This window comes from Antechinus flavipes, chromosome 3 (assembly GCF_016432865.1).
Source record: "Antechinus flavipes isolate AdamAnt ecotype Samford, QLD, Australia chromosome 3, AdamAnt_v2, whole genome shotgun sequence".
NCBI classification, from domain to species: Eukaryota; Metazoa; Chordata; class Mammalia; order Dasyuromorphia; family Dasyuridae; genus Antechinus; species Antechinus flavipes.
In genome coordinates, this window is record NC_067400.1 from 259240315 (window position 1) to 259267783 (window position 27469).

General features: G+C 33.3%; 1 protein-coding gene across 3 annotated transcripts in view; it reads right to left on the reverse strand.

Annotated features, from left to right (window-relative positions):
• The window catches only part of LOC127553905 (amine oxidase [flavin-containing] A-like), a 118366-nt gene that overhangs the window by 13788 nt on the left and 77109 nt on the right, over positions 1–27469 (reverse strand). For all 3 annotated transcript variants that reach the window (XM_051984994.1, XM_051984993.1, XM_051984995.1), the window contains 7 exons: positions 16410–16514; positions 15819–15910; positions 12556–12697; positions 9472–9621; positions 8997–9156; positions 8264–8360; positions 5010–5063 (listed from right to left, as the gene is read on the reverse strand). In XM_051984994.1, the coding sequence (XP_051840954.1) occupies positions 5010–5063; positions 8264–8360; positions 8997–9156; positions 9472–9621; positions 12556–12697; positions 15819–15910; positions 16410–16514 (800 nt within the window). The remainder of the gene's footprint in view (positions 1–5009; positions 5064–8263; positions 8361–8996; positions 9157–9471; positions 9622–12555; positions 12698–15818; positions 15911–16409; positions 16515–27469) is intronic.

Below are 27469 nucleotides of genomic sequence, written 5' to 3' on the forward strand. Positions count from 1 at the left end.
CTGGACAAGGAGTTATATGTCCTAAAAGTTTTTGAAATTGTGTAGATTATAATGAGATTATCTTTCACTCTTTTCTAAAATAATAAATAGATAAGGTTTAATTAATAGTTGATTAGTATTTCTAATGTATAATAAATGACAGACTTAGGCAAACCATTGTTTCAACTCACAATCTAGGATTCTGTTTTTTGACAATGAGGTGCATACAAAGGAAAATTTGTCCAGGGTCATATAGCCAATTGCTATAATGTCACTTCAAGGTATTAAAGCTTATATGCTCATTTTCTCTAGAATCCCTTTAGAATCTATTATGGATCTATCACAAACTAATTTAATCATTCTTAAAACTTATTTATATTTTCAATCTAAACTATCTCTAGGTGTGCCAGTTTCTATAATTTTATATTGCTAAATAATATAGAATATTTTATTACTTGTCCTATGAATACCACATTAGGATTTCAAGAATTATCACTTCCTATGAATACCTAATAGTATGTGAAGAAGGCCATGTACACTCTTAAGAGATTTTGCAGAGTGGGTTCTTTGAGTTCCATTGACTTTATCTGTCTGGGGCTATAGGAATGTTAAAGAGTGACGAATGGTGACAGTATTATCTTCAATGAAAGAGTTTCCTCCTATTCCTCAAAGTCTGGCTTGGACATAAAGGTACATAAAAAATCCTTGTGAGATATTTCCCATCTGCTAAGATGGGGACTAAAACACAAAATACCTTTCTTCTGATAAGGGAATATTTTGTGAGACAAGATGAATACATTTTATGACTCCAACTTCAAAAAGATGGTGATATACCCCCCACTTTCAAATATCCCCAAATTATAGTAACTTATTAATTGGGCATTATCATCCAAGGGTTAATTTTCCCAACTCTCAGTTCACGTATTTCTGTTTTTATGTAAAGGAAAGAATGTGCAGTTAAGAGTAGAATTTAAAATTATGAGATACAAAATTACAAAACAGTTTTCAATAGTGTATTACAGAAGGTTTAAGGGGAAAAAGAAAGAAAGGAAGGAAGGATGGGTGAGAAAAGAGGGAGAGGGAAAGGGAGGGGAGAGGGAAGGAGAGAGAGAGAGAGACAGACAGACAGAGAGATTATCCTTGAGAAATGGCATAAAACCTCAGGCAGGGATTTGAAATCATAAGAGCTATGGAGATGTGTTTCTTAAGGGAATTTCTTATTTAATGGTTAATTTCACAAGTCACAATTCAAAAATCATGAAGCTACAGTACCGATTCTGTTCCTTCTGTCTTGTTGAAAAAAAGGAAGCTCTCAGAATCATCCCCTCAAGCACAAATCACAGCATTTTATGAAAACTTTCCTACTATAAAACATTCTCAGAGCTCAGAAAAAAGTCTGAATCATAGAATATTTCAGCAAGAAGGGACTTTTTCCTTTAAAAATAGTTATGAGAAAAATAAGTCACAGAGATTAAATGATCTGCCCAATTCAACAGGACAAACATTTATTATGGGCTTATTACTTGTAGACCAATAAGTCAGGTATTAAGGGAGAGAGAGAAATAAATATCTCTACTTTCAGGGAGGTTTTATGCTAATAAATGTAATATGAAAATACAAATAAATTAGTATGCAGGCAATAAATATATATTTTTTTTGACTAATGCCTAGATTTGAAGTCAAGGCAGGAAAAAAAGTTAGTTTGCAGGGGAGATTTGATCACAAAAATAATAGAACTGTGCACAAAGGGCTATCAAACTATGCATACCCTTTGATACAGCAGTGTCTCTACTGGGTATGTATCCCAAAGAGATCATAAAAAAGGAAAGGGACCCACATAAAAAGCTGTAAAAGTAGCCCTTTTTGTAGTGTCAAGAAACTGGAAACTGTAGATTCTCATCAGTTGGGGAAATGGCTGAATTAGTTATGATATATGAATTTTATGGAATATTATTGTTCTGTAAGAAACAATCAGCAGGAAGATTTCAGAGAGGCCTGGAGAGACTTACATGAACTGATGCTAAGTGAAGTGAACAGAACCAGGAGAACAATGTACACATTAACAACAAGATTATGTGATGATCAACTCTGATGGACATGGCTCTTTTTGGCAATGAGGCGATTTAGGCCAATTCCAATGGACTTGTGAAGGAGACAGACATCTGCATCCAGAGAGGGGATTATGGGGAATGAATGTGGATCACAGCATAGTATTTCCCTTTTGATACTTGTTTGCTTTGTTTTCCTTCTCATTTTTTTCTATTTGATTTGATTTTTCTTGTGCAGTATGATAAATATGAAATACGTCTAGAAGAACTGAATATGTTTAACATATATTGGATTACTTGCTGACTAAGAGAGGGGATGGGAGGAGGGGAGGAAGAAAAAAATTTGGAACACAAGGTTTTTCAAGGGTAAATGTTGAAAACATTTTGAAAGTAAATTTTGAAAGTATTCATATATTTTTGAAAGTAAAAAGCTATAAAAACAAAAGATGAAAAGGCAAAAACTATTAAAAAATTAACATGAATTCAGAGTAACACACAAAAGTTCCGTGTTTATTGATGTAGAGTTAAGTTGACTCAATATGAAAATATACCCAAGGATTATAATAATGTAAAAAAAAGAATATGTATAGAAATCCAAAAAAAAGTGATTCTAGATACTGACCAGATGTCACTGTGCAATTCAACCTTCTTTAATCAAGACAATTTATTTAAAGTTTTAAGGGTTATATACTAGAATCTTACATGTCTCATAAACATTTGAAAAGTGTAGGCATATTGTAAAAACAATCAAATGTTTACTACCACCCCTTGCATAAAGTAAAACTGTTTATTTTGTTCTAAACGAGAATGAAAAAGAATAGATGTTTCCTAAATGTTACAATCCATTTTCTAGCCCTATGCATAATGTATTCCCTAATTAGAATGAGCTCTTCTTCATCTTTATCACTGACACTTTGCTACTCACTCTCACTTCCAAATATCCTCCTCTTCAGTAAGATACTCAAAATAGCCCTGGTGGTTCCAGCCAAACTTCATACAGCATGGACCCAAGGCCTTTCTAAGTTCTGCTTGGTGTCCCCTAGACACTCCAAACACTTACTGGTTAGACATATGCAGTGAAGAGGTGACAGATCATCACCAGTCTCTTGGAGGGTTCAGAAAAGCTTCCTGTGGAACACTGGACAAGCAAGAGAGCAGTGAGGAAAGAGTATACTCTAGGTACAGAGGAAAGATAGAGTTTGGAAATGGAGATCCATTTAGACAGAACACTAAGAAAGCCAAGTCTACTAAAATGAAATGTGTATAAATGGAGTAATGTGTGATAAAGTCAGAATGGTGGGTTAGGGCCAGACTGGAAAGCAAAGGTATTTATGTCCTGTAAATGTTCTGTAATGTACACATATATAATATATACAGAGGTAATAGAGAACTATTGGGGATTTTGAGTCAGGAAGTCACATGGTTAGACATGTGTCTCAGAAAACTGCAGATACACTGATTTCTTTTTCTAAAGTTATTTGCAGCTTGAAGCTTTAAAGTCTGTTATTTTTACCTTATAAGGAAAAGCACTGAGAATGTTTTGTCCTAGGACATTCATGACATTTAAAAGAACCAGCTTTCTAATTAAAAACATCCGTGGATTTAACTAATTATTAGAATATCATTTGGCTTACATTTACAAAAATCATTTGCAAATAGGCTAATCTTCTAGAAACTATGTAAGTTCAGAGAATTATTTATATTAGAGTCATTTATACCATCATACTTCTGACTTGAGTTAAATAAAATAAACAAATCACTGCCAGAAAGGAAAATCACTACACTACAGCTTTTCATCATTTTCTAACTTATCAAAAACAACCTTCTTAAAGCCTGTACCTTTTGCAAGTCCTTTCCAAAACCTCTTCTATAACTAAATTTATTATAACTTCAAGTCAAAGTTTAATTAGACACTTAAATTCCTATTAGTTTTCTTCAAAATTATACTATTTATCATCTGAAATTTTCAAAATCAACTTTCTTCCTTACTTGGACAAATCTACTCTTTCAAAGTTAATGTATAGTTTTAGACATAAAGTTATAATTTACATATAATAATCAGTTGTAGGTGGCTGTCCACCTAGTGGTTTGAAAGCAGGGTCTGGAGTCAGGAAGACTCACCCTACTGAGTTCAAATCTGGCTTCAGACACTTATTAGCTATGTGAGTCTGGGGGAAAGTCACTTGACTCCATAAACCTTAGTTTCCTCAGCTGTGCAATGAGCTGGATAAAGAAATTGAAGATCACTCAAGAAAATCTTAAATGGGTCAAGAACTAAAACAATCACTCATAATGTTTATGACTAGATATCCATAAAGATTTGAATGGCAATAGGTGCACTTGCTTACAAAAATATATATTAGAAAGCATATTTCTATGAATGAATTAGTGGTTACAAAGTACTTTTCTCACAAGACAAGTCTTTGAGGTAAGTAGGATAAGTATTACCATGGCCATTTTAAAGATGAGGAAACTGAAACTAACAGGATTGAGATGTTTTTCCTACAGCAATTGATTATTTGGAATAGGTAAGACTCTAAATCTGTCTATTTTAAGTTCCACCTACATTACTCTGCTTCTCAATCTTATAGTCTACATTAGAGAACATTTTTGTACTGAGAAGTTTGCATCAGATGATTTCTAAGGTATTCTCTTCCAACTTTAAGAGTCAGTTCGTGATTCATTCATCATTCTTTCCATGGAAATTCTCCAAACTAACCCATTTAAAATGAAGCTAATGTTTTAAGATATGATTTGCCTCAAGGTCACACAACCAGTATTTATCAGAGAAAGGACATGCATCTAGTTCTCTTATACTTTAATGAGTTGTCATAGCACCTCTCATTACTTTAAATCACAGAACAGTTGTTGATTTGTGGGATTAGAGGGAGTCATCTGAAAGGGGGTTCTCTTTCATAGATCTGAATAACAAAATGTAAACAATGTCTTGTTTTAATAGATTTTTTAAAATTCAACTCTTACCTTAGCTCTTTACTAATGACGGCAAGTTGATGAGCCTTCCTGGCAAGGATAAACCTGTTAAGAAAAAAGTTATTAAATGTTTAATATGAGGAATAAAACAAGCAGTTCTATAACATATATGTTTATATATTTTATATTATAATAATTAATATATTTTATAATATGCTTATAATAAAAAGGATGTCTGCACATGAAACTGCAAATCTACTATGTATAACTTGGTATTCCTTTTAAATAAAACAGCTATCACATAAATTTTTTTCTTCCCTTCCTTTCTTTCTTCCTTCACTCTCTGACCTAAGATGACCTAGATGACTAAGTTGACCTTAGACACCACAGCTGTGTGTATATATGTGTGCATATATGCACACACACATATATGTATATATACATATTTACATAAATGCAAGTATGTGTTTTGCATATATAAATATACCTCTACTTATCAGTTCTTTCTCTAGATGCCAAGAACATCATTTTTATGTCCTTTATAGTGAATCTAGAAAAGTCAGAATGACTTACTTGCCTAGTCATTCTTAAAAAAAATATTGCTGTTACTGTATACAATGTTCTCTTGGTTCTGCTCATTTCACTCTTCATAATTTCATGGAAGTGTTGGAACACTCAGACAAACCACTATGATTCTAGGTAGAATCACTGATTAAGAGTTGGAAGGGATGCTATGAGCCATAAGTCTGACCCCTTCATTTTAGAGATGAGGAATTTAGGTCCAGAGTTGTTAGTGCCAATAGAAAACATTAGAGCCAAAACTTAACTAAAGAAAGAGCTCTTAGAGTCTATGAAGCTTTCATCTTTAATTTCTAAATCCACATCTACCTTATGTATCTCTGAGAGATGTGGCAAAAAGAAACAAACAAAAACTGAATCTTCTGATCCTTAAAGGATCATCTGGCTGATATAGAAGATGTGAGACTGATTATATGATAAGTCACAAGCAGGCTATTTCTACATAAATACTTTTGATGTACAGAAAAATAAGCTTTTGAGAGCCTGAAATAAAGTAAATCTTAGAGGCTCCATAGTATTATATGGAGAGCTATCCATTTTCCAGCTTAACTTCACAGTATTTCCCTTCCTCCTCAGGCTAGAGTCCCTACTCTGAAGCTGCTGTGTGTTGAGTTGTGTTACGTACACTCAGTGTAGAAGGAAGGACAGATATTCCCCACCTCCTCTATTGGGCAACTTTATCCAAGAATCAATATCAGTATGAAATAGACTCATCTTTTTTTCTGGGAACTGCACACTAGTGCAATAACAAGTAGGAAAGATAAAAAGACAAGAAAATAATAACAGAATCCTAATTTCCCTTCATTTTTTATTAGAAATTATTTTTTAATAGAAATCCCAATAAAAGAAATCAATACTTTGTGTGAAAAGGTCCTATACTGATTCTTGAATGATCAAAAAGTCCAATATCTTCATGTCTTTACTTCCCCTCTTTCCCTCTCTTCTAAGTCCTCTGTAATATAGCTTTTGATCCTGTTACTCGATTAAAGCTGTTCTTTGCAGGTGACCAATGACCAATCTCTTTTCTCAGTTTTTATCCTACTTGATTGACCTCTCTGAAGCATCTGACAATGTGGGTTATCCTAAATTTGTAAATACTCTTTTCTTGGCAGAGTTTTATGACATCATTATTTCTTGGCGCTCCCTCTTGCTTGTCTGATGACTTCTGGATCTCTTGATTAACATCCGTTTCATGTTCACTAATTATAGGTGCTTTCCAGAGCTCTATCCTGGGTATATTCTTTCTTTTCTATACTCTCACTTCACAACTTCATTTGCTCCCATGTTAAGTTCAATTAGCATCTCTATACAGATCTTCATATTTAGTCTTAGTCTGCCATGTGAGATCCAGTTCCACATTACTAGCTGCCTTCTGGATATGTGGAACAGAATGTCCCATAAATATTTCAAGCTCAGTATGTCCAAAATAGAACTCATTATCTTTCCCCCTAGCACCCTCCTATTTACAGTGTCTAGGGTCTGCAACCTCAATGTCATCCTTAACTGTTCCCTCTTAATCACTCCACATATCCAGTTAACTGCCATATCTTGTACTTTCTATTTACAAAGGACTTTTATTTACCCTTTCTTTATACCCATATGACCACTATCTTATTTTAGGTCTCTCATCACCATTCCTCTATTGTACAGCTTCTTAATTGATCTCCCTGCTTCTTCTCATTGCTACAATTCATCCTCCCCACAGCTAACAACATGATTTTCCTAAAGCAATTTTCCTAATGAATTTTCTAAGCAAAGATTTCTAATTCTTAAGTGAATTTCTCACCATGTCATCTCCCCCCATTATCTAAACTCTAATGGATTCATATTTCTTCTAAGATCAAATATAAACTCCTTTGGCTTTTTCCCTTTAACTGCCCAAATCCAATCAACAGTCAAATCTTGTTATTTCCTCAACATTTATTCCTTTCCAGTTACACAGTTACTAGCTTTGTTCAGGATCTCCACATCTCTCCTGCATTTTTATAATAGTCTCCAAATTGGTCATTTTCTTCTAGTCTCCTCCAATCCATCTTCTTTACACATGGTTGCAAAACTGACATTCTTTAAGTATATGTCTATTTTCCCTCAACAATAAAAACTCCAGGGATTCCCTATTACCTCCAGGTAAAATGAGAAACTCCTCTCCTTTAAGCTCTTTTTAATTAATTCAAAAAAAAGTAGGTTAATGCTAAATTAAAAAGAGCTTAAGTTCAAAACAGAAGAGTTTCTCATTGAATGATTCTAATAGTAATTCCCCTTTCTGCACTCTGCAGAATCATCCAACCAAACTAGCCTATCCTCCCCAAATGTGATATTCCACTCAATTCCACTATTCCTTCATCCCTGAAAAGTTCCTAACTCCTCCTCTGCCTCTTTATGAATTTCTAAATCCACTAAAGTTCATCTCAAATGCCACCTCCTACAATATATAAGACCTTTTCTGATTTACATCCCACACCCAGTTGATATTGTTCTCCCTCAACAAGTTCCTTTGTATAAATCTATTTTGATTTCTCTTTGTCTTTGTGTCCCTAGGTGCTAGCACCGTGCCTAGCTTGTAGTATACACTTAATAAATGTTTGCGGAATTAAAATGAAGTAATTCTGAAGTCCTGAGTTTTCATTTGCAAATGAACTTTGTATTATTAGTTGTATTTCATAATAAATAAAACTTCTCAACAAAGTTTTCTAATTCTAAAATAAAATTTTTAAATTCTCTATTACCCCATGATGGCAGGTACAGATCCATCTGGTTTGCTGTCATCCAAGGTGATTGAAATTGGAGATTCATCATCTTCAATGAGTATGCAGCCACAGTAATCTTATTGGAAAGAAAATAAAATACAATGATGACAAATTACCAGAAATGGACATGTTCTGAATAATTACACATAATCATAATTTGCTAAAGACATGGTAAAGTCTGAACAAACATTTTCTTAAATCTGCAACTTAATCTCCCTTAAGTACAAACACAAGACTTCATGGAAAAGTTCTGCCCAAAGGAGGAAAAATATTTTTTATCCTTGTTTAGAAACATTCCTGCATACATGCTATGAACAATGTCATGGTTCTAGAGCATTAGTGTATTCTCTCTATTGGTCTACTGGTCAAAAGAATGGGAAGAAAACTGAATCAGGAAATCTACTGCCAACCTAAATACTAGATTCAAAACAAGACTGGTTTACTTTACTAGTTCTGAAAAGATTGATGACACTCTCCTCAACCTTTTATTTTATAATTTGTTTCAATTTATTCAATAAGCATTTATTAAGTAATCCTATATGTAGGACATTGTAGTTATAAATGGGATTCCTTCATGAAAAGTCTAATGAAGTCTGGTCCTTTATTTGAGTATGTTTTTAAAAAAAATATTATGTCCAATGTATACATTGGTTCTTAGCCCAAGGTAGTCCTCAATTTAATTTGAATTATACTATGAATAAAAGCAACCTACTCTTCTTTTTCCAAAAGGCTTCCTTGTAATACATCACACATTTAATGATGGCCCCCATTGGAAGACGCTGGATTAACTGGTTTCTTTCTGATGGAAGTTCTGGTTGAAAGTGGATCTTGCAAGTCAAGATTGGAGGGATGGCACTAATTACATATCTGCACTAAAACACACATATGACATCAACTTAACCATGACTGCAGCCCTTTGTGAAAAGGTGGAAACAATCATTTACATTTTCACTTAATATAGAGCAGGAAGTATTAACATCTAAAGTAAGACTACTGGTGAAAATAAAACATAAACAAGAAAGAATAATGACAGGTACTAATGGAAATGCTGAAAAAGATACAATGTAGTATCAATTAAACAGTAAAGAAAGTTGCAAAGATATTTTAAAAAGCTTATTACAATTATTTTAAAGCTGCATCAGATATATCACACATTAAATAGATTCCTTTTGGTTGAAGGAAATTACCTCATATTTGTCATGGGTTGTTGTCTCCACAAGGACATTATCACCTGTCTGATCAATAGAGCATACAGGCTTCTCCAATTTCACTCGTTCTCCAAGAAGTTCCATGATCTTTTCACTAACTTGACCAGAGCCTCCAATAAACTTCCTTTCCTAAGAGAGGCAAGAGAGATGGGAAAGAAAATAAAAGGAAAACTGTCAAAAACATACATGTTAAAAAATTCTTTGGTTGGTGTAACTACCTCTAAGAATTCATATTCTACAGGCATGTTTCACTCTATGATTAAAGGCTTTTTCAAAGAAATATATCACCACAAATATGGCTACTATAGAAATGAATATATTTACCCATAATTATTAACAAAAACCATCTATATTAAGACACAGGCAGAAGAGAACACCCATGTCAATGAAAAAGATTTTTTGATGTTTTATGTCTTTATAATCACAATTAGTTGTCTAAGTGACTTATCTGAATAGAAACAGTAACTTTTTCCAACATCTATCTGGATTAATACATTTGCAGGAAGGCAAGAATTAAGTAGTACATGGACTCATGAAGACCTGAGTTTAAATCTGTTCTCAGAAATACACTGTGTGTCCCTGTCAAGTCACTTAACCGTTACCTGCCTCAGTTTCCTCAGCTGTAAAATGGGGATAACAGCACCTACCTGTCACTTGTTATAAGAATCAAATCAGAATTATAAAACACTTGGCATAATGCCTGGCATATAATAGGCCCTTATATATGCTTGTTCTCTCCCTCATGCTTCTGACATATACCTGAATTAATTTTATTTGCATGACAAAAAAATGGAAAAAACCATTAATAAAGAACTCTTTCAGTACACTATTGCCTCAAGTGAAAAATATTTACAGAAAATGTCATAATCATCCCCAGTTTTTTTAGATGAGGGAACTGAGGCTGAGAAGTTAAATGATTTGCTTTAAGTCACATAGCTACTAAATATCTAAGGTAGGACTATACTACCTAACCTCCTGTGCTCTATATACATAATAACCTGAAATGGAAGTTTTACTGATATAGTAACCTAAAGGGGACTGCATCTGATTTCTCTCATTTCTTAGGCAATATTTTGACAGAACTGTCTGGATTAAAAGTTTTCAGCCTTTTTGACTCATTTACTCATTTAACATGGCTATAGACCTTATGGTTCTATTTTTTTTAATCATTACCTCTTGCTATCACAAAAATAGCTTAAAACCCACAAATAGAGAAAATCAAATGTCTTTAATAAGAATTAAAGAAACCAATGGGGTTGGTTTTTAAAAGCCAATGAAGTTTTATAATCATCCAGTATCAAAAGGTATTGTTCAGTCATTACAGTCGTGTCCAACTCTTTATGAACTTATTAGGGATTTTCTTGGCAAAGATATAGAGAGATTTGTCATTTTCTTTTGAGACAAACTCTGAGTCAAGTTACTTGCCACACAGCTAGGTCTGAGGCTCAGTTTGAACTCAGAAAGATGATTCTTCCTGATTTTAAGTCCAGCAAAAGTAAGATCATTATATTTATTATACTTGGATAGGGAAAGGATTCAAGTCAGAATCACATGGAGTATTTGCAATTAGGATGTCAATTCAAAATTGAAAGACCAGCGGTAATCACTACTGTTACTTCTCCAAACTACAATTATGAAGATAGTTTTAAATTCTCTTGTTTATTCTGATATTTAAAATGTTGAGTTGTTGGCTTTACTGGTAAGAAAAAGAAATCAGATAATTTTTTTGACCACATAAGTATGAAATAATTTCATATGGGTTCAACTTGTTTTCCAACCAGTTCTGAACTTCTTGAGGTCCAAGACCACTTGCAAGCTTCCATCCATAAAAGATAGAAATGACTTGAAGGGTAAATATTTGTATCTTAGTACCCACACTCATCTATACATTTCACAGAAAAGGCCCCCAGAGTAAGGGATGACCACACTTTGTTCATAAATTATTTTGGAAAATGAATTGAATATTTTACTTTAAACAGGTACAACTTTAAACTAGGATCATGATGTTAAGGGACTTTAAAGCATTTTGGATGGATATTAGGTGCATATTTACTGGTTATGCTAAGAGTTGTTGAGGCTGAAAATATATCCACAAGGATGTGTTATATGTGTGTGTGTGTGTGTGTGTGTGTGTATGTATATATAAAATATAAATGGATGACAGGGGTTAACTAGGAAATTAAAGACACAATATGAGTTCACAGTATTCCTTCAATTGATAAATGACGGACAAAAGCAGCTACACCCAAAGAAAGAACACTGGGAAACGAATGTGAACTATCTGCATTTTTGTTTTTCTTCCCGGGTTATTTATATCTTCTGAATCCAATTCTCCCTATGCAACAAGAGAACTGTTCAGTTCTGCAAACATATATTGTATCTAGGATATACTGCAACATATCCAACATATAAAGGACTGCTTGCCATCTAGGGGAGGGGGCGGAGGGAGGGAGGGAGGGAAAAAAAAATCGGAACAGAAACGAGTGTCAATATAAAGTAATTATTAAATAAAAATTAAATTTAAAAAAAATAAATTAACTATGGAAGATAACATAGCAAGTTATAAAGGAGATAAGGATATTATTTGGTATACTAGACTTCTGAGTAAGGAAAATCTTGTACAATTGAGGTTGAGACCTAGTTGTCTTGAGGACAGAGAGAGTAGGCAATCTGCTCAGGGTCACACAGCCAAAATGTGCCAGAGGCAGGAAGTAAATTCAGGTTTTCCTGGTTCCAAGGCTAAGTTTTTCACAATACTACATCATCATAAAAGAGAGAAAACACATTCCAGAATTAAGCAAACTGGATTGATTGAAATACATCCCTCTAATTTTTAAGACATTGATCTTAAAGGGGAAAACATCTTTTAATGTTTAAATCTTTCTTTTCAGTAATGACAATGAAAATAAGAAGTTACTTTTTTTAAAGCACTCATAATAGAATTTTCAGCCAATCATTTACTCATTCAGCAAATTATTACGACAGTCGTTAAGACACCAATGTCAATCTGTCACAAAGTTAAGACTAAAACATAAGTATGGTTAAAATAAAGACAATGCATACCTGGCCCCCATTGCTGACAGAAAATATTCTAGTTGTGCCCCCACACTGCTTCACATACCACAGGAACCAGAGGGCAGAAACTTCATGAGGTTCAGATGTAACGTTGATATTCACAAAAAGAAAAGCAAATTGCCTGGCAGTTCTGCCAAAGGAACAACAACAACAAAAACCAAATCTAAGTTCATACATCTGTAATGAGCTATAAGACTTTACATATCATTAACCATCTATTCTTGGGGATTTTTGGTATATATTTCTATTACCCCCTAAAATATGTATCTTCTTATTTTCTCCTAATCTCTTTGTTGGACGAGGGCGAGAGAGGAGAGTCATTGAATGGGTAGAACAAAGTCTAACATACTTTCAGAAAACCTTTGGCTTTGCCTCATATACTCTAGTATTACAATAATCTAAATATTCAACATTCTTGCTAACAGACTACAGATCCTGGCTAACAAAGAGGAAAATGCCTATATGGATACATCTGCAATTGGAATTTTTCCTTAAGCCCTTAAACTGACAAAATATTTATTATGCTTATTTTTAGTTTATTATGGTCCCTATTTGCTTATATAGCCAAAAGTCTGGGTAACCCATAGCTATAAGTTGTTTTTAGACAACGAATAAGTTCATAGGTGGGAATTGCAAAGAAAATCTCTTTAATTTTATGTTATGAACATGATACTGGGGAGTTTTGGAGTTCTTCAGGGTAAAAGGGCTTCAGGATACAGACATGAAACAATGTCAGAAATCAGCCAATTGCAAGTATAACTGCAATTTCAAATTGAATACAATTATGAGCAGCTGAAGTACTGTCTAGCTTATTATACAGCTTAAATAGTGACCTGACTACAAAAAAAAAATGCTGTTGCCCTGATGTCTAGCACTCCTGGAACCTCCTAGTTTATCTCTTCTTCACTTCCTTCCCTGCCCTACTTCATCACTGCTTGGGCAAATTGGCATTGCTTATCCTTGGGAATTTCCTGTTCTCTTTAAATCGTGTTTATTTGATGTCTGACTTTCTTTATAGGTTTTGTCTCAGAATAAAGATAAACTGATTTTCATTGCATTCTGACCAAGCCTTTCCTACCAAAGGGTGGACCATATACTGGAGGAAGGACAAAAGATAACTCAGGGATCATTAATCTTAGATAACCTCAAGCTTACACTAAAATACCTTCTCTATGGACACAAAGAGGGCCTTTAAAAATAAAACCTCATTCAGAGAACAATAACAATTCATATTTCTAGAATGACTTTAAGTTGAAAAAACTTAACAACATTTACAATAACCCTGTGAGGTAGGCTGAAACTATTTCTAAGCCCTAAGCAGCAATTATCCTGTATACCTTGCAAAATGAGTTCATTAGGAGTGATTGCTATGAATTCATTAAAGACATATTTTCTTGGCACTACTGCCTTAGCCATTTGTTTGTTTTACTGCATAGAAGTGAAAATCATAAAACCAATTTTTCTTTGAAAGTAAGCTACAATTCAGATGTGTCACCAATTTAGCTTCATTTTCCCCAATCAATCTAATTCAGTACTGTAATTTTTGCATATAATTATGTAATTCCTTCTAGGAAAATCAAATGTTATTTAAGCCAAGAATTTTTGTCCAGCATTCTTCAGGCTCAAAGGAGAGTTGCATGGGCAGAATATACTCATGGGTACTTTAAAATTTTATTTAAGAACAGAGAAAGAATGACAGAAAAGATCTCATTAAGGCTAAAAGTCTAATGAGCAATAATAACAATGATAATACATATTCATAATATTTTCTAATTTTAGCATCAGAGTCTTTGCCTAAAGCATAAATACCTACCTTAATAAGGGGCAAGTTAAAGCAATTGGTATTTAAATTTTTTATTTGAATTGTGGCCACAATGCACTACAAGTTAGGGATGGGCAATTCCTATTGTAGCTGGGGGGTGGGAGGGGTAAGGAGGAAGGGAGAAGAGGAGAGGAAAAAGAGCACACATAACCCAGACAGGTCCCTGACAATGTTTGGATTTGGTGATCTAATTAATTCTTCTTTACTTTTGGTATCTGGCTCTTTGTCCTCACTCCAGTGAAATCAGAGTGCCAAGGTAAGTTTCATTCTAAAACATTTAACATTTCTTTCTTTAGAATGAGGAGAAGAATAAAAAAGACTTACAATGTTCTGCACACATGGCACTGTCAAATGATTTAAAGGAATTGAGGATAATGTGTAAAAAGAAGAATTATATTATATATATATATATTATACTGCTATATAAAATATATTGCATCCCCTGTTGGAACTCCTAAGAATTGACATCTCCTATAGCATTGTCACAGCTCAGTGGGAGAGTTACGAGAGGAAGCCGAGTTCAAAAAACACACACCCTTACTAACTGTGTGACCCTGGGCAAGTCACTTAATCCTGCTTGCCTCATTTGTAAATCAAGCTGGAGAAGGAAATGGCAAACTACTCTAGTATCTTTGCCAAGACAACCCCAAATTGGATTATAAAGAGTCAGACACAACTAAAATGACTTAACAACCATCATCCTACAGGTGCTTGAAGCTTTAGTGAAGGACTTGACATAGTGGTATTCTCATTTGATTCTCACAGCAACCTCTGAGTTGGGTTACTATTATACATGATCTCATATATGACATATATGAGAAAGGTGAAGTGACAGAGCCTGGGGTTGCATAAATATGGATTTTTCAGAGTGGTTTTGAATCCAAGTTTTCCTGAGCTCCCTGGAAAAGATCTGCCTTGTATGTGCACTCAAGGATACATTAAAAAAGCCCAATAGTGAGTACCCCTCATTTGCTAAATTTACATGGAGCATATTTCTGAGCTGCTCCGGGCAGCTTATGTTTGTGTTCTGTATTTGCTATTGAGAAGATGATGATGTTTTTTTCATAATCTTGGACAACTCTGCCCCATAAAAAGTCCTTCTTTGTCTTTCTTTTTTTAAAGCTTCTGATAACTGTTCTCAATATAATTATTCTTCTTTGTAATTGTAAATATTTACTTTTATACATTTTGAAATATTTTTCTTAGAAGGAGCTCATAACCCTCTCCAGATTTCTAAAAGGGTCCACACCTTAGAAGAGGATAAGGTCCCTTATCAAAGTGTAAGAACAGGTCCTTTAAGGTTGCTACTAAAAAGGAACACAAGTGTTTTTTCATTTTCTTCTTCTAAATTGCTATGGAAATCACAATAGGCAGTGACTAAAATGAAGTGTGAAACATAAAAACAATTCCAAAATTAAATTAGGTCTACTTTGTCCAACAGATTTTTTCAATGAGCTGCTTCATGGTCATCTTGTCCCATTCTTCAGCATGAGGTGCCTGCCAGGGAGCCTCAGCGGGAATCTGAAAGAAAAACATTTTTATTTCTTAGGGAATATGTTCATATTCCTCTGCAGAGTGATGCTGAACCCTAAATGGAAAAATCTTTCTTAATCACACCCAGTTACAAAGATATTCCACCACATAGTAAGTTAATATATTAAATGTGGAAAGGTGGGGAGGTGAATTTCAATTATCACATTATCTGTGGTTAACTTATGAAAAAATATATTTATCTTTGCCAGTTTATATATGAGGATCATGGATCTATCTAGTCCAACCCCTTCTCATTGTATACATAAGGAAATTAAGGTATGGGAAGGTTAGCTATAGAAATAGAATTCCTCTGATTCAAATTGGTAAGATTTGAATACAGGTACTGAGTTTAAAGCTAATACCTTTGCACTGTATACCAGAGCCACAGTTCCTGATAGGAAGTGACTACTCAAAGCTATTTAATATAGTTGAACTATAAAGTATAGTTACTCGATAAATTTCTATGGAAACTTCACTCTCATCATACCTCTTTCCCCATATGATCTATTGTCCTCCACAGATTGTTGTAATCAAGATATGCTATGGGATTCCACACAGGAGGAAATGTCCCCCGGAAGACTGTAGATTTTCCCTTTAACATAAAAATTATGAAAAAAAATTAGGTTATACAATGCTTTGAATTAAGAATAGGTAATTATAACAACAAAAACAAGAAAAATTGTTTTCAAATAAACTGTAAGCAGCAGCAGCAGCCAATAGGTAGGTAAAATCAATGAGAACAACTATTTATGTTATCACATGTATATAGTCTGAAAATTTTCAATAAGAGAAATAAAATTCCACTATTATTGATAACTGAGATCAAGGTAGCTATTTTTATGATTTCAGAAAGGAGCAATTTAATATACTTTTATCTCTTGACAAACTAATACTTACCTGATAAAAAAAAATTTGAAAAGAATTTCAAATTTTATCCACATCTAATTCAGATCAAAATGAAAAGGAGCTGAAGACAGCCTCTAGACTACAAAGGGTGATTAAAAACATTAATACTGTGTTTTTTAGCCTTGATACTGTAGCCAGACTAGAAATGGGAAAAGTATCAATATTTTAAAATTGTGGAAAAACAAATCAGCAATAATTTATGAAAAGTAGCTACTACGTATTGACTATTATAGTGAGTGCTGTATTATATTAGATAAAGTGAGGTGAGATTATCTATAAGCTGTTTTTTAACCATTTTCCCCTTAGAAAATGTTTTTTACTAAAATAAAAAAAATATTTAGATATAGTGATAGAGTATATATGGCTGAATAAATGGAAATCAAGGAAAATTATGCTTAGAAAAAATGTCTCATACGAAAGATGATATTAATTATTAAGTGAGCTGGTTTTATTAATTATTATTAATCAACAACAATTTAGTAAGTCTATTATATGTGCTAGATACTGTGATTAAATATACAAAAACAAAAGTGAAAGGAATAACTTTTGAATAGAAGAAACAGTATGTATATATTTAAGTATACACAAGATACTTACAAGAAAATAGTCTGAAAAGTTAACTTTAGAGAGAAAGGCATTAACTTATTAAAATATATAGACAAAACATCAAAAAATATATAAATGGACCAGAACCAAAAATTTACGAGAACACAAATCATGCAATAGACTAGCAGTTCATAAATTGAAGATAATAAACATTAAGGAGTATACTAATGAATAAAGTTGATATGAGAATTATATAGAGACATGAGACTAAGTCCATATTTCACATAATATATAGTAAATAAACCAAATACATCAATAATCAAATAATAAAAACTAATAAAAGTTGTAATATATCTAATGCACTTTGAAAAAGAGAAATTCTTATCTTTTCAATGAATTGAAGAAAATTATCAGAACAGAAAATATATCAGAACTACTAAAAATAGTTTTATAAAGTAATACATTAGAAAGGAAAGAAACATATTGGGGGAAATGTTTACTATTAATATTTCTGATAAAAATGAGATATCTTAAAAAATTAAGGAATCAAGAGTACAATCTACTTTCTAAAGGAAAAATGGCTGAGATGTGAATAATGAGATAGGATTATGTCATAGAAGGATAAAGGTACCATCTAATTCAACCTCCTCATTTTCCTTAGATTTAATAGTCTCAACTTGATCAAGGTAATATGGTTAATGGCAGAGCTGAGATCTGAACCCAAGTACTCTCTTTCCAAAGATCTTGAAAAGGAAGACACAACATAAAAAATGTTTAGCCTCTTTATTAACTGGGGAAATAGAAATTCAAATATCTGTGGGTTTTCATCATATATACGATAATTGCCAAAGGGATTTAGAAACAATAAATTCAATGTTGGTGAGGCAACTGAGTTACTAGTAGGACTGCAAGGTTCCTGAAAGAAAAAAAAATATTGAAAGTATTCATAACAATTATTTGTATTTATAAATCAATATCTAATGATTGAGAAAGCTGAAGATTTCCTGAACAGATCATGGTATGAATATAATGCAAATATGAAAAATGACAACTGCTATGGAAAATTTTATATGGAACAATATATGATTAAGAAATAAATAAAATTAATATGTAAAGACTATAATTTATCCCTCCCTCCAAAACAGACAAACAAAAAAGAGTAAAGAGACAAAGATGCCAACAGGACATTTTTTGTTAATAGTTTTATTAAAATCAAGAGTTATATTTAAAATCAAACTTTAGATAACAGAATTCATGATTAAAGGTATATGTGAACTGTTTTCATTGATAGTTACTATTATTTAGAAGAAAAAATATCTTAAAACATTTTATAAATAACTGGGACATGTCAATTCTGTTGTGAGAGAATGACTATCTGTAAAGTTTTAGCAAACAACTTTGTTTTTAAGAAATAGGTGGAGACTTGGAAGAACAGTAGAAAATGTATTTGGACAATTTCAAAAAAAGATACTGCAAAATATTCCATGTACTCTAAAAAGACAATGATAGAGAATCTATTTACAAAACACATAAGGGAAGGGAAAAAGAGATACTTATATTAAGATGCTCTATTTAGCAAAGAATTTCATTGGTAACTCTCTGAACAGCTAGTTCTTGTTACAGTTCTTAACTAGTACTTAGTTCACATTTTCTCACAAAAACACAAATGTTTAAAAAAAATAACTCAATGTAAAACAAGCAGTTCCATTTGATTCTTTTCAATTTTCTGTAAAGCATGCCTCTGGGGAACATTTAGAATGTAAAGAGATGAACATCTATAGTTAACAAGTGGAAATTGATAAAAAGAGAGTACAACTAGAGGATACAGATCAATCCAAAGACCACAAGAGGGGAAAAACATTTTGATGTTAACTTTTTTTTTTAAACAAATGAGTAAAAATTGTCATTTTAAATAGTTGCAAATGTAAAAAGGTGATCTTGATAGTTCTTTCTGCAGCCTTCTGCAAGTTTTGACAGAGAAAAAAAATCAACCAAAAAATGGGGGAGGTGATAACAATTACATTAATTAACATTAACATTTAAATAAAGTGTTAAGATTTGCAAAATGTTTTATATACATTATCATATTTCTCACAACAGTCAAATAAGGCAGGTGCTCTTATTATTTATTTCCATTTTATAGATGAGGAAAGTAAGACAAAAAGATTAATTAGATGGCCAAAGGTCATACAGCTATTAAGTGCCAAAGGCATAATTCAAATTTAGATCTTCTTGACTTCTAGTCCAGTACTCTATCATTACATTAAAAATGCTTTACTAGCACAGGTAGTAAGACCTGGAAATAAGCACCCATTTCCACATGTTGTCAAGATTTACCTTTATCTTCAGAGACCCATTGCCTAGAGATTCCTTAATCTGTGCAGCTGGCCAGACTGACAATGCTTCAAGTGGTCTCCATGTAGGCCTCACAGCTCTCCTGTTCTAATCCATTCTCCACTCACCAGATAACTGCAGTTAAGGTCTGAACTATGTCACTTTTTTATTCGATAAACTCTAGTGGTTACCAATTATCTCCAAGATCAAATATACAGTGTCCTGGGCTATTCCTACTTTTACAGTGTTCTTATACTTTATTCTCTTCCACCCATTTCATGATTCAGCCATGCTGATATACCTGCTCTCCTTTACTCAAGATCTTCACCTCCTAAATATGGGTATTTTTTTCACTTCTATGTCTTAGCTTCCAAGGAATCCTTCAAAACTCAGGTCAAAGCCCACTTCCTTCTGTTAAACAGAAAATCTTAAGGCCTCTAACAACAACTTCAATTTGGGGGCAATTTTATGGAAGAAGAAAAAAAAGCAAAAGCAGAAGAATATAGTTGACTAAGAAAAGCTCTAAGTGGTGGTGATTGATTGCATTTTCTAGAATAGCTAGTGTTCCCAGATGTGTTAGTACAATATTAGGATCAGGATTTCAAAGACTTCTTGATCATGGACACATTTCTCATGAATAAAGATTTTGGTGAATTAAGTATCAACAAATTAGATACCCGAAGAATAAGCATGTAATTCCTCAAGTCCTAGTTTTTGAGATTCCAGTTAACTTTCCCTGTGGCCAATTCTCCCATCTCAACAGAAAAAGTCTTCTGCAAAGCCATAAGAATCATTGTTTTGAGCAGAACACAATGTCCTTGGAAGAATACCAAAGCTTCTTGGCTCCTGTTAACACTAAGTACTGTTTAAACCAACCCTTATTTGTGATAAGAGGGGGAGGGGGGAACACTGCACTGTTCAAGAGATAATCATTTATTGAACTTATGACATTATTGTGTTGGCCTTTTCAAGGTAAGCCAAGTGTTGGCACATCAGTAAACAACTGCAGGCATTTATCTTTTGGCATTGTTAGAAATTTTTACTGTTGTTCCTTTTTATTTAAAAAATATTCCTTTAAAAGATTTTTTTTTAAGCATTGGTTTTGTAGGTCTGACATATTAGTAAAGTCCAGAGGATTATCCATGGTATGGCTGGAGTTACATAAGAATTGTATATAGTTTAAATTTTCTTTGCTTTGAAAAACAAAGAGAAAAATTCACTGAAGATTTAACAGAAAGATTTGGATTCCAGCTTCAACTCTACCCAGCTTGGTGATCTCAAGACCAAGCCCATCTAAACTGGACCTCAGATTCCTCAAGTTTAGAATGAGAATATTATGGTACATTATCTTTAAGGGAATTTTTAGCTGTAAACTGCTGTCATTTCCAGGTTTTCTGTGATAAGTTAACTTGTTAGACTATACCGGTTTTCCTCATCAAACCTGCTGGCAAATCAAGATACTTAAAAACACTCAGATGCGGAAGTGCAAATCAGATATTTGTAGTAATTTTTACTGCTTATAATCTTAATGAAATGACTCAGCCTCTCCTTTTAATTGCTGGGACCTTCATCTGTGAATACAGTATTAGGAACAATTTGCAATATCAAATGACAGGTTATTTTATAAATGATCTTCCTTATTATCCACAGAATCCAGGAACAGTTTAGATCTTTAACAAGAGGGTTTCTAGTTAGAAATAATGAAATCAGAGTTACAAAACAATACAATGGATTACTAATGAGCATTTTAAAGTATTCATCTTTTGAGGTTTTTAAATTAAAAATACATTTAGGGAAGGTTCAAATTCGGGTAGGATAATATATCAGATACATATATATCTACATGCAAATAAAAAGACAAAAAAATAAGTAAACTTGGAGGAAAACAAGTAAACTTGGGAATAGACAGAAGGTGGGGAGAGAGAATAGTCTGGGCAAGGAAAATAGCCAATGCACACAGCCCTAAATATGTGAGATGGAGTGTCCTGTGTAAGGAAGAGCCAGAAGGTCAGGGTGACTGGACCTAAGAGTATATGAAGGGGAATAAAAAGTAAAAAGATTAGAAAGGTAAGGTTTGTCTAGGTTGTAAAGAACTTTAAATACCAAACAGAAAACTATATTTGATCCTAAAGGCAATAGGGAACTCCAAAGCTTATTGATTAGGGGAAAGACATGTACTTCAGGAAAATTCCTTTGATAATTAAAAACAAATTATAGTGAGGAAAGACTGGAACTGAGAGACCAGTTGAGAGACATTTCTGTCTGAGTCAGAATTGATCAGGAAGTAAACATGGATGGTAGCTATGTTGAATAAAAAGAAGGGAATAAATGTGAAAGATATGAAAATAAAAAGGAAAAGATTGGATTTGTGGGGTTATTGAGAGTAAGATTTCAAGAGAGACATTAAGATGTTGATCATGAGGGACTGGAATGATGGTACCCTTAAAGATAATAAGCAAATATAGAAGAAGCATAATTTAAGGGGAAAGACAATGAAGTTTTGTTTTGAATGTGTTAAGTTTGAGGTACACATGAGACATCCAGTTCAAAATTTTTAATAGGCAACTGTTTATATGGGATTCAAATCAGAAAATAGATTAGAGTTAGATATTAATCCATGGGAGTTGATGAGATTACCAAGTGAGTATATAAAGACATTTGCTCCATTGTGTTACTCTAGCAAAGAATACTGCAAATAGGGGAAGAAGATAAACATTTCTATTTTTTTTAACCAAGTTCAAGCAAGACACTGTGCAGATTGTTTAACCAGTATTATCTCAGTTCATCTTCACAACAACTCTGTGAATTAGTTGCTGTTAACTCTATTTTACAGTTGAGGAAATTGAGGCAAACAGAAGCTAAGTGACTTGCAACATAGCTAGCATCTGAACTAGATCTAAACTTGAAAGTTCTTTCTGACTCCAAATCAGCACTCTATTTATTACATTAATCCAGAATGAAGAAAGTATTTAGGAGGAGAGAGTGATCAACATGTCAAATAGTGGAGGAAGGTTAAAAAAGAATGAGATTTAAGAAATAAGATGTTTGAGAATTAAAGGTCATGTGGAGGACGAAGTAATTTGTGACCAAAGAAGAACTAGAGATCATTATTGATCACAAAATAGAAAATTTTGATTATGTCAAATTAAAAAGCTTTTGTACAAATAAAACTAATGCAGACAACATTAGAAAGAAAGCAATAAACTGGGAAAACATTTTTACAGTCAAAGGTTCTAATAAAGGCTTCATTTCCAAAATATAGAGAGAATTTATAAAAAATCAAGCCATTTTCCAATTGATAATGGTTCAAAGGATATGAACAGACAATTTTTGGATAAAGAAATAAAAACTATTTCTAGACATATGAAAAGATGCTCCAAATCATTATAAATCAGAGAAATGCAAATTAAGATAACTTGGAGATACCATTATACACTTGTCAGACTGGCTAAGATGACAGGAAAAGATAATGCTGAATGTTGGAGGGGATGTGGGAAAACCAGGACATTGATGCATTGTTGGTGGAATTGTGAACGAATCCAACCATTCTAGAGAGCAATTTGGAACTATGCTCAAAAAGCTTTCAAACTGTACATACTCTTTGATCAGCACTATTACTACTGGGCTTATATTCCAAAGGAATCTTAAAGAAGGGAAAGGGACTTGATTGTGCAAGAATGTTTGTGGCAGCCCTCTTTATAGTGGCTAAAAACTGAAAATTGAATGGATGCCCATCAACTGGAGGATAGCTGAATAAGTTATGGTATATGAATGTTATGGAATATTATTGTTCTGTAAGAAATGATCAGCAGGATGATTTCAGAAAGGCCTGGAGAGACTTAGATGAACTGATGCTGAGTGAAATGAGCAGGACCAGGAGATCATTATATATTTCAACAACAATACTATATGATGATTAATTCTGATGGACATGGCTCTCTTCAACAATAAGATGAGCCAAATCAGTTCCCCTATTTGTTCAATAATGAAGAGAACCAGCTACATCCATCAAAAGAACTATGGGAAATGAGTATGAACCACAACATAGCATTTCCACTCCCTCTGTTTTTGTCCGCTTGCATTTTTGATTTCCTTCTCAGGTTATTTTTACTTTATGTCTAAGTCCGATTTTTCTTGTACAAGCAAGATAACTGTATGGATGTGTGTGTGTGTGTGTGTGTGTGTGTGTGTGTGTGTGTGTGCAGTAGTATTTAACATATATTTTAACATATTTAACATGTATGGATCTACCTGCCATCTGGGGGAGAGGGAAGGAGGGGAAAAGTTGGAACAGAAGGTTTTGCAAGGGTCAATGCTAAAAAAATACTATATCTTGTAAATAAAAAGCTATAATAAAAAAGGGAAAAAAACAAGAATGATATGCATAATGTATTGCTTTCTAGGTACTGAAATAATAATAAAATGATAGTTCGAATTAAAAAAAGAGAGTGAATTAAAGGTCGTTTATAACTCTGGATGGGGTAGTTTCAATTTAATGGCAAAGCCAGAAGCCCAATTGCAAAGGATTTCACCAGAAAAGAAAGGAGGTGTGGTGGAGATAAGCATAAGCAGCTTTTTAAAGAAAGTTAGATGAGAAAAGAAAGAGAGAAAATAGGACATTAGCCAGACTATATTGATTCTATTACTGTATGTTTTTGATTCTCTTACTGCACAGTGCCTAGGGCCCATAAAATGCTTTTTGACTGATTTATTGAGTACAAATATGGGTTACTATAAATATGCAAACCACAGTGAAGTATGAGATTAACAAACGCTCTATTCATAAAGAGCTAAAAATAGAAAGATAAGGTCTCATAGAGGTGTAAGTAACATTATTACCATCATATATTTAAGAACATATCTTGAAAGCTGAAGTAAAAAGATACTGATGTGGTCTTTCAGAAATTCCTACAAAACATAATACTAATATAAACTCCTATGCTTCCTTTTAGAAAAACATTCCTAAAAATTACAGGTGGAATCAAAATGGTGAATTAAGGCAGGGACTTGGTTGGGTTTTCTCCTAAGCTTTTCCAAATACATTTAAATGGTAAAAGAAAAAAAATGAAATAATTGTCCATCCAAGATAACTTAGAAGGTTGCTAGGAAAAACCTGATACATAGGGGTGAGAATAGAACACAGTCCAGCACAGACTGCACCAATATAGTCATAGCTCCAGGAAACAAGGAGCAGGCCTGGGAGCCATTGAACCAGCGGTGGCAGCCAGCCAGCAAGAACTTGCAGAACTCTCAGCCCACAAAAGGTAAGGACGTTTAACAACTATCAGAAGGAAACTATTGGAGTTTCTTTGCTATCAATGAGACAGGACTCAGTTGTTTTGCCCATACTCGAATCCAGGTCACAGTCCTGGGTGGCAGTCCCAAGGCAAGGAGAACAACCAGCACACCAGAGTTTGGAACTTGCAGTGGAGCAGGGACCCTCCTCACAGTTCCAAGGCAGAAAAGACCATATGTGATTGCTCACAGACCAAAACATAGATCAGGAGAGTAGCTCACATATCTTTCTTTAGAAGAACTAAAAACTTACAAATTCCTAGAACTATCTCTGAAAACGGCTGCACAAAAGCCCTGAAGGTTGGAACATTGCAGACCCATCCCTGCAAGCAGAGTCCTACTTTAAAGTATATAAAGAATTAAAAGTTAACTAATAGGTTGAGAAAATAAGGAAAGAGAAAAAATATTCAGACTACAGAAAGTGACTGTGGTGACAAGAAAGACCGAAACACACACTCAGAAAATGATAACAAAATCAGCACTCCTACACTGAAAGCCTTCAAGAAAAATATGAATTGGTTTCATAGAATTGGCCATAGAAGAGTTCAAAAAAGTTTTTTTGAAAGCAAATAAGAAAAATAGAGGGAAAATATGGGAAGTGAAATGAAAGTGATGCAATGGGCCATCATGGTAAAGGAGAAAAAAAACTACTGAAGAAAATAACTTAACCTTACCACCTTAAAAACAGACTATAGTAAATGGTAATGGAAGTACAAAAAAAAAAGTCAATGAAGAGAAAAATGACTTAAAAAGCAGAACAGAAATGGAAAGAGGGACACAAAGAATTCTCTGAAGGGAAAAAAAAAACTTGTTCAAGAGTAGAATTGGATAAGAGAAAAAAAAATCCACTGAAGAAAACAAGTCCTTTACAAGTCGAATTGGACAAATGGAAAAGGAGGTGCAAAAGCTCACTGAAAAAAATTCCTTAAAAATCAGAAGTAACCAAGTAGAAATTATTGATTTTATGAGAAATCAAGAAACACTAAGACAAATCAAAAATAAAAAAATAGAAAACAATCTGAAATCTCTCACTGGAAAAAAACAACTCTTGGAAAATAAATCTAGGAGAGATCTTTTAAAAATTATTGAACTATTATGATTAAAAAAAGAGCTCAGACATGTTCTTTCAAGAAATTATCAAGGAAAACTGTCCTGATATTCTAGAACAAGAGAATAAAAATAGAAATTGAAAGAATCCATTGATCACCAGTTGAAAGAGATCCCAAAATTCCAAGGCTCCCGGGTCAAGGACAAAATATTGCAAGCAACCAAAAAAGAAACAATTCAAGTATGGTGGAGCCATAGTCAGGATAAAATAGAATCTAGCAGCTTCTACAGTAAAGGATTGGAGGGCTCAGAATATGATTTTCTGGAGGGCAAAAGAGCTAGGATTACAATCAAGAACTGCTTACCCAGCAAAAAATGAATATAATGGTTCTGGGGGAAAAATAGATATTCAAAGAAAAAGATGACTTTCAAGTATTCTTGATGATAAGATCAGAGCTGAATAGAAAATCTGACTTTCAAATAAAAGACTCTAGAAAAACATACAAAGATAAACAGAAAAGGACTTAATGAAGTTGGACTGTTTGCATTCTTACATGGGAAGATGATACAACTCATAAGAACTTTCTCATTAAGGCAGTTAGGAAGAGTATATATAGACAGAGGGCATAGGTATTAGTTTAATGTGAAGGGGTAATAGCTAAAAAGATGAAATTAAGGAGGTGAGAGAATAATATGCTGGGAGAGAAGGAAAGGGAAAACCATTAGGTTCTTTCAAATACAAGATTGAAGAAGCATGCAAAGATAAACAATAAAGAAAATCATATGGAAATTAAAGAAGTTAGACTGTTTGCCATAAGAAATGGATGAGCAGGATGGTCTTAGAAGAACCTGGAAAGACTGCCATGAGTTAATTCAAAGTGAAATGTACTATGTACAAAGAAACAGCAATATTGTAAGATGATGGGATATGAATGGTATAGACATTCTCAGCAATACAATGATTCAAGACAATGCTGTGAGACTTATGAAAAATACTATCCATACCCAAAGAAAGAACTAATAGTGTCTGAATACATATTGACAGATACTTACTTTTTAAACTTTATTTTTCTTGAGGGTTTTTTTTTTTGGTTTAATTTTCTTTCACAACTTAATTATTATGGAAATATTTAGCATAACTAAACATGTATAACCTATATCTACTTCTTGCATTCTCAATGGAAGGGGGAGGGAGGGAGAGAGGAGAGGAGAGAATCTGGAACTCAAAGTTTAAAAAAAAAAGAGTATTAAAATTGTTTTTATAGGTAAGTAGAAAAAATAAATAAATTTCCAAAGTTGAAGAATTCTTTACCATATTAAAAAGACATTGTTGTTTAAAGGTCCCCCCACCAAGATTAAAGTTAACAATTGCCATAGTTTTGCTCCAAATTGGCTGGGCTGGTTATCGACACAGACGCA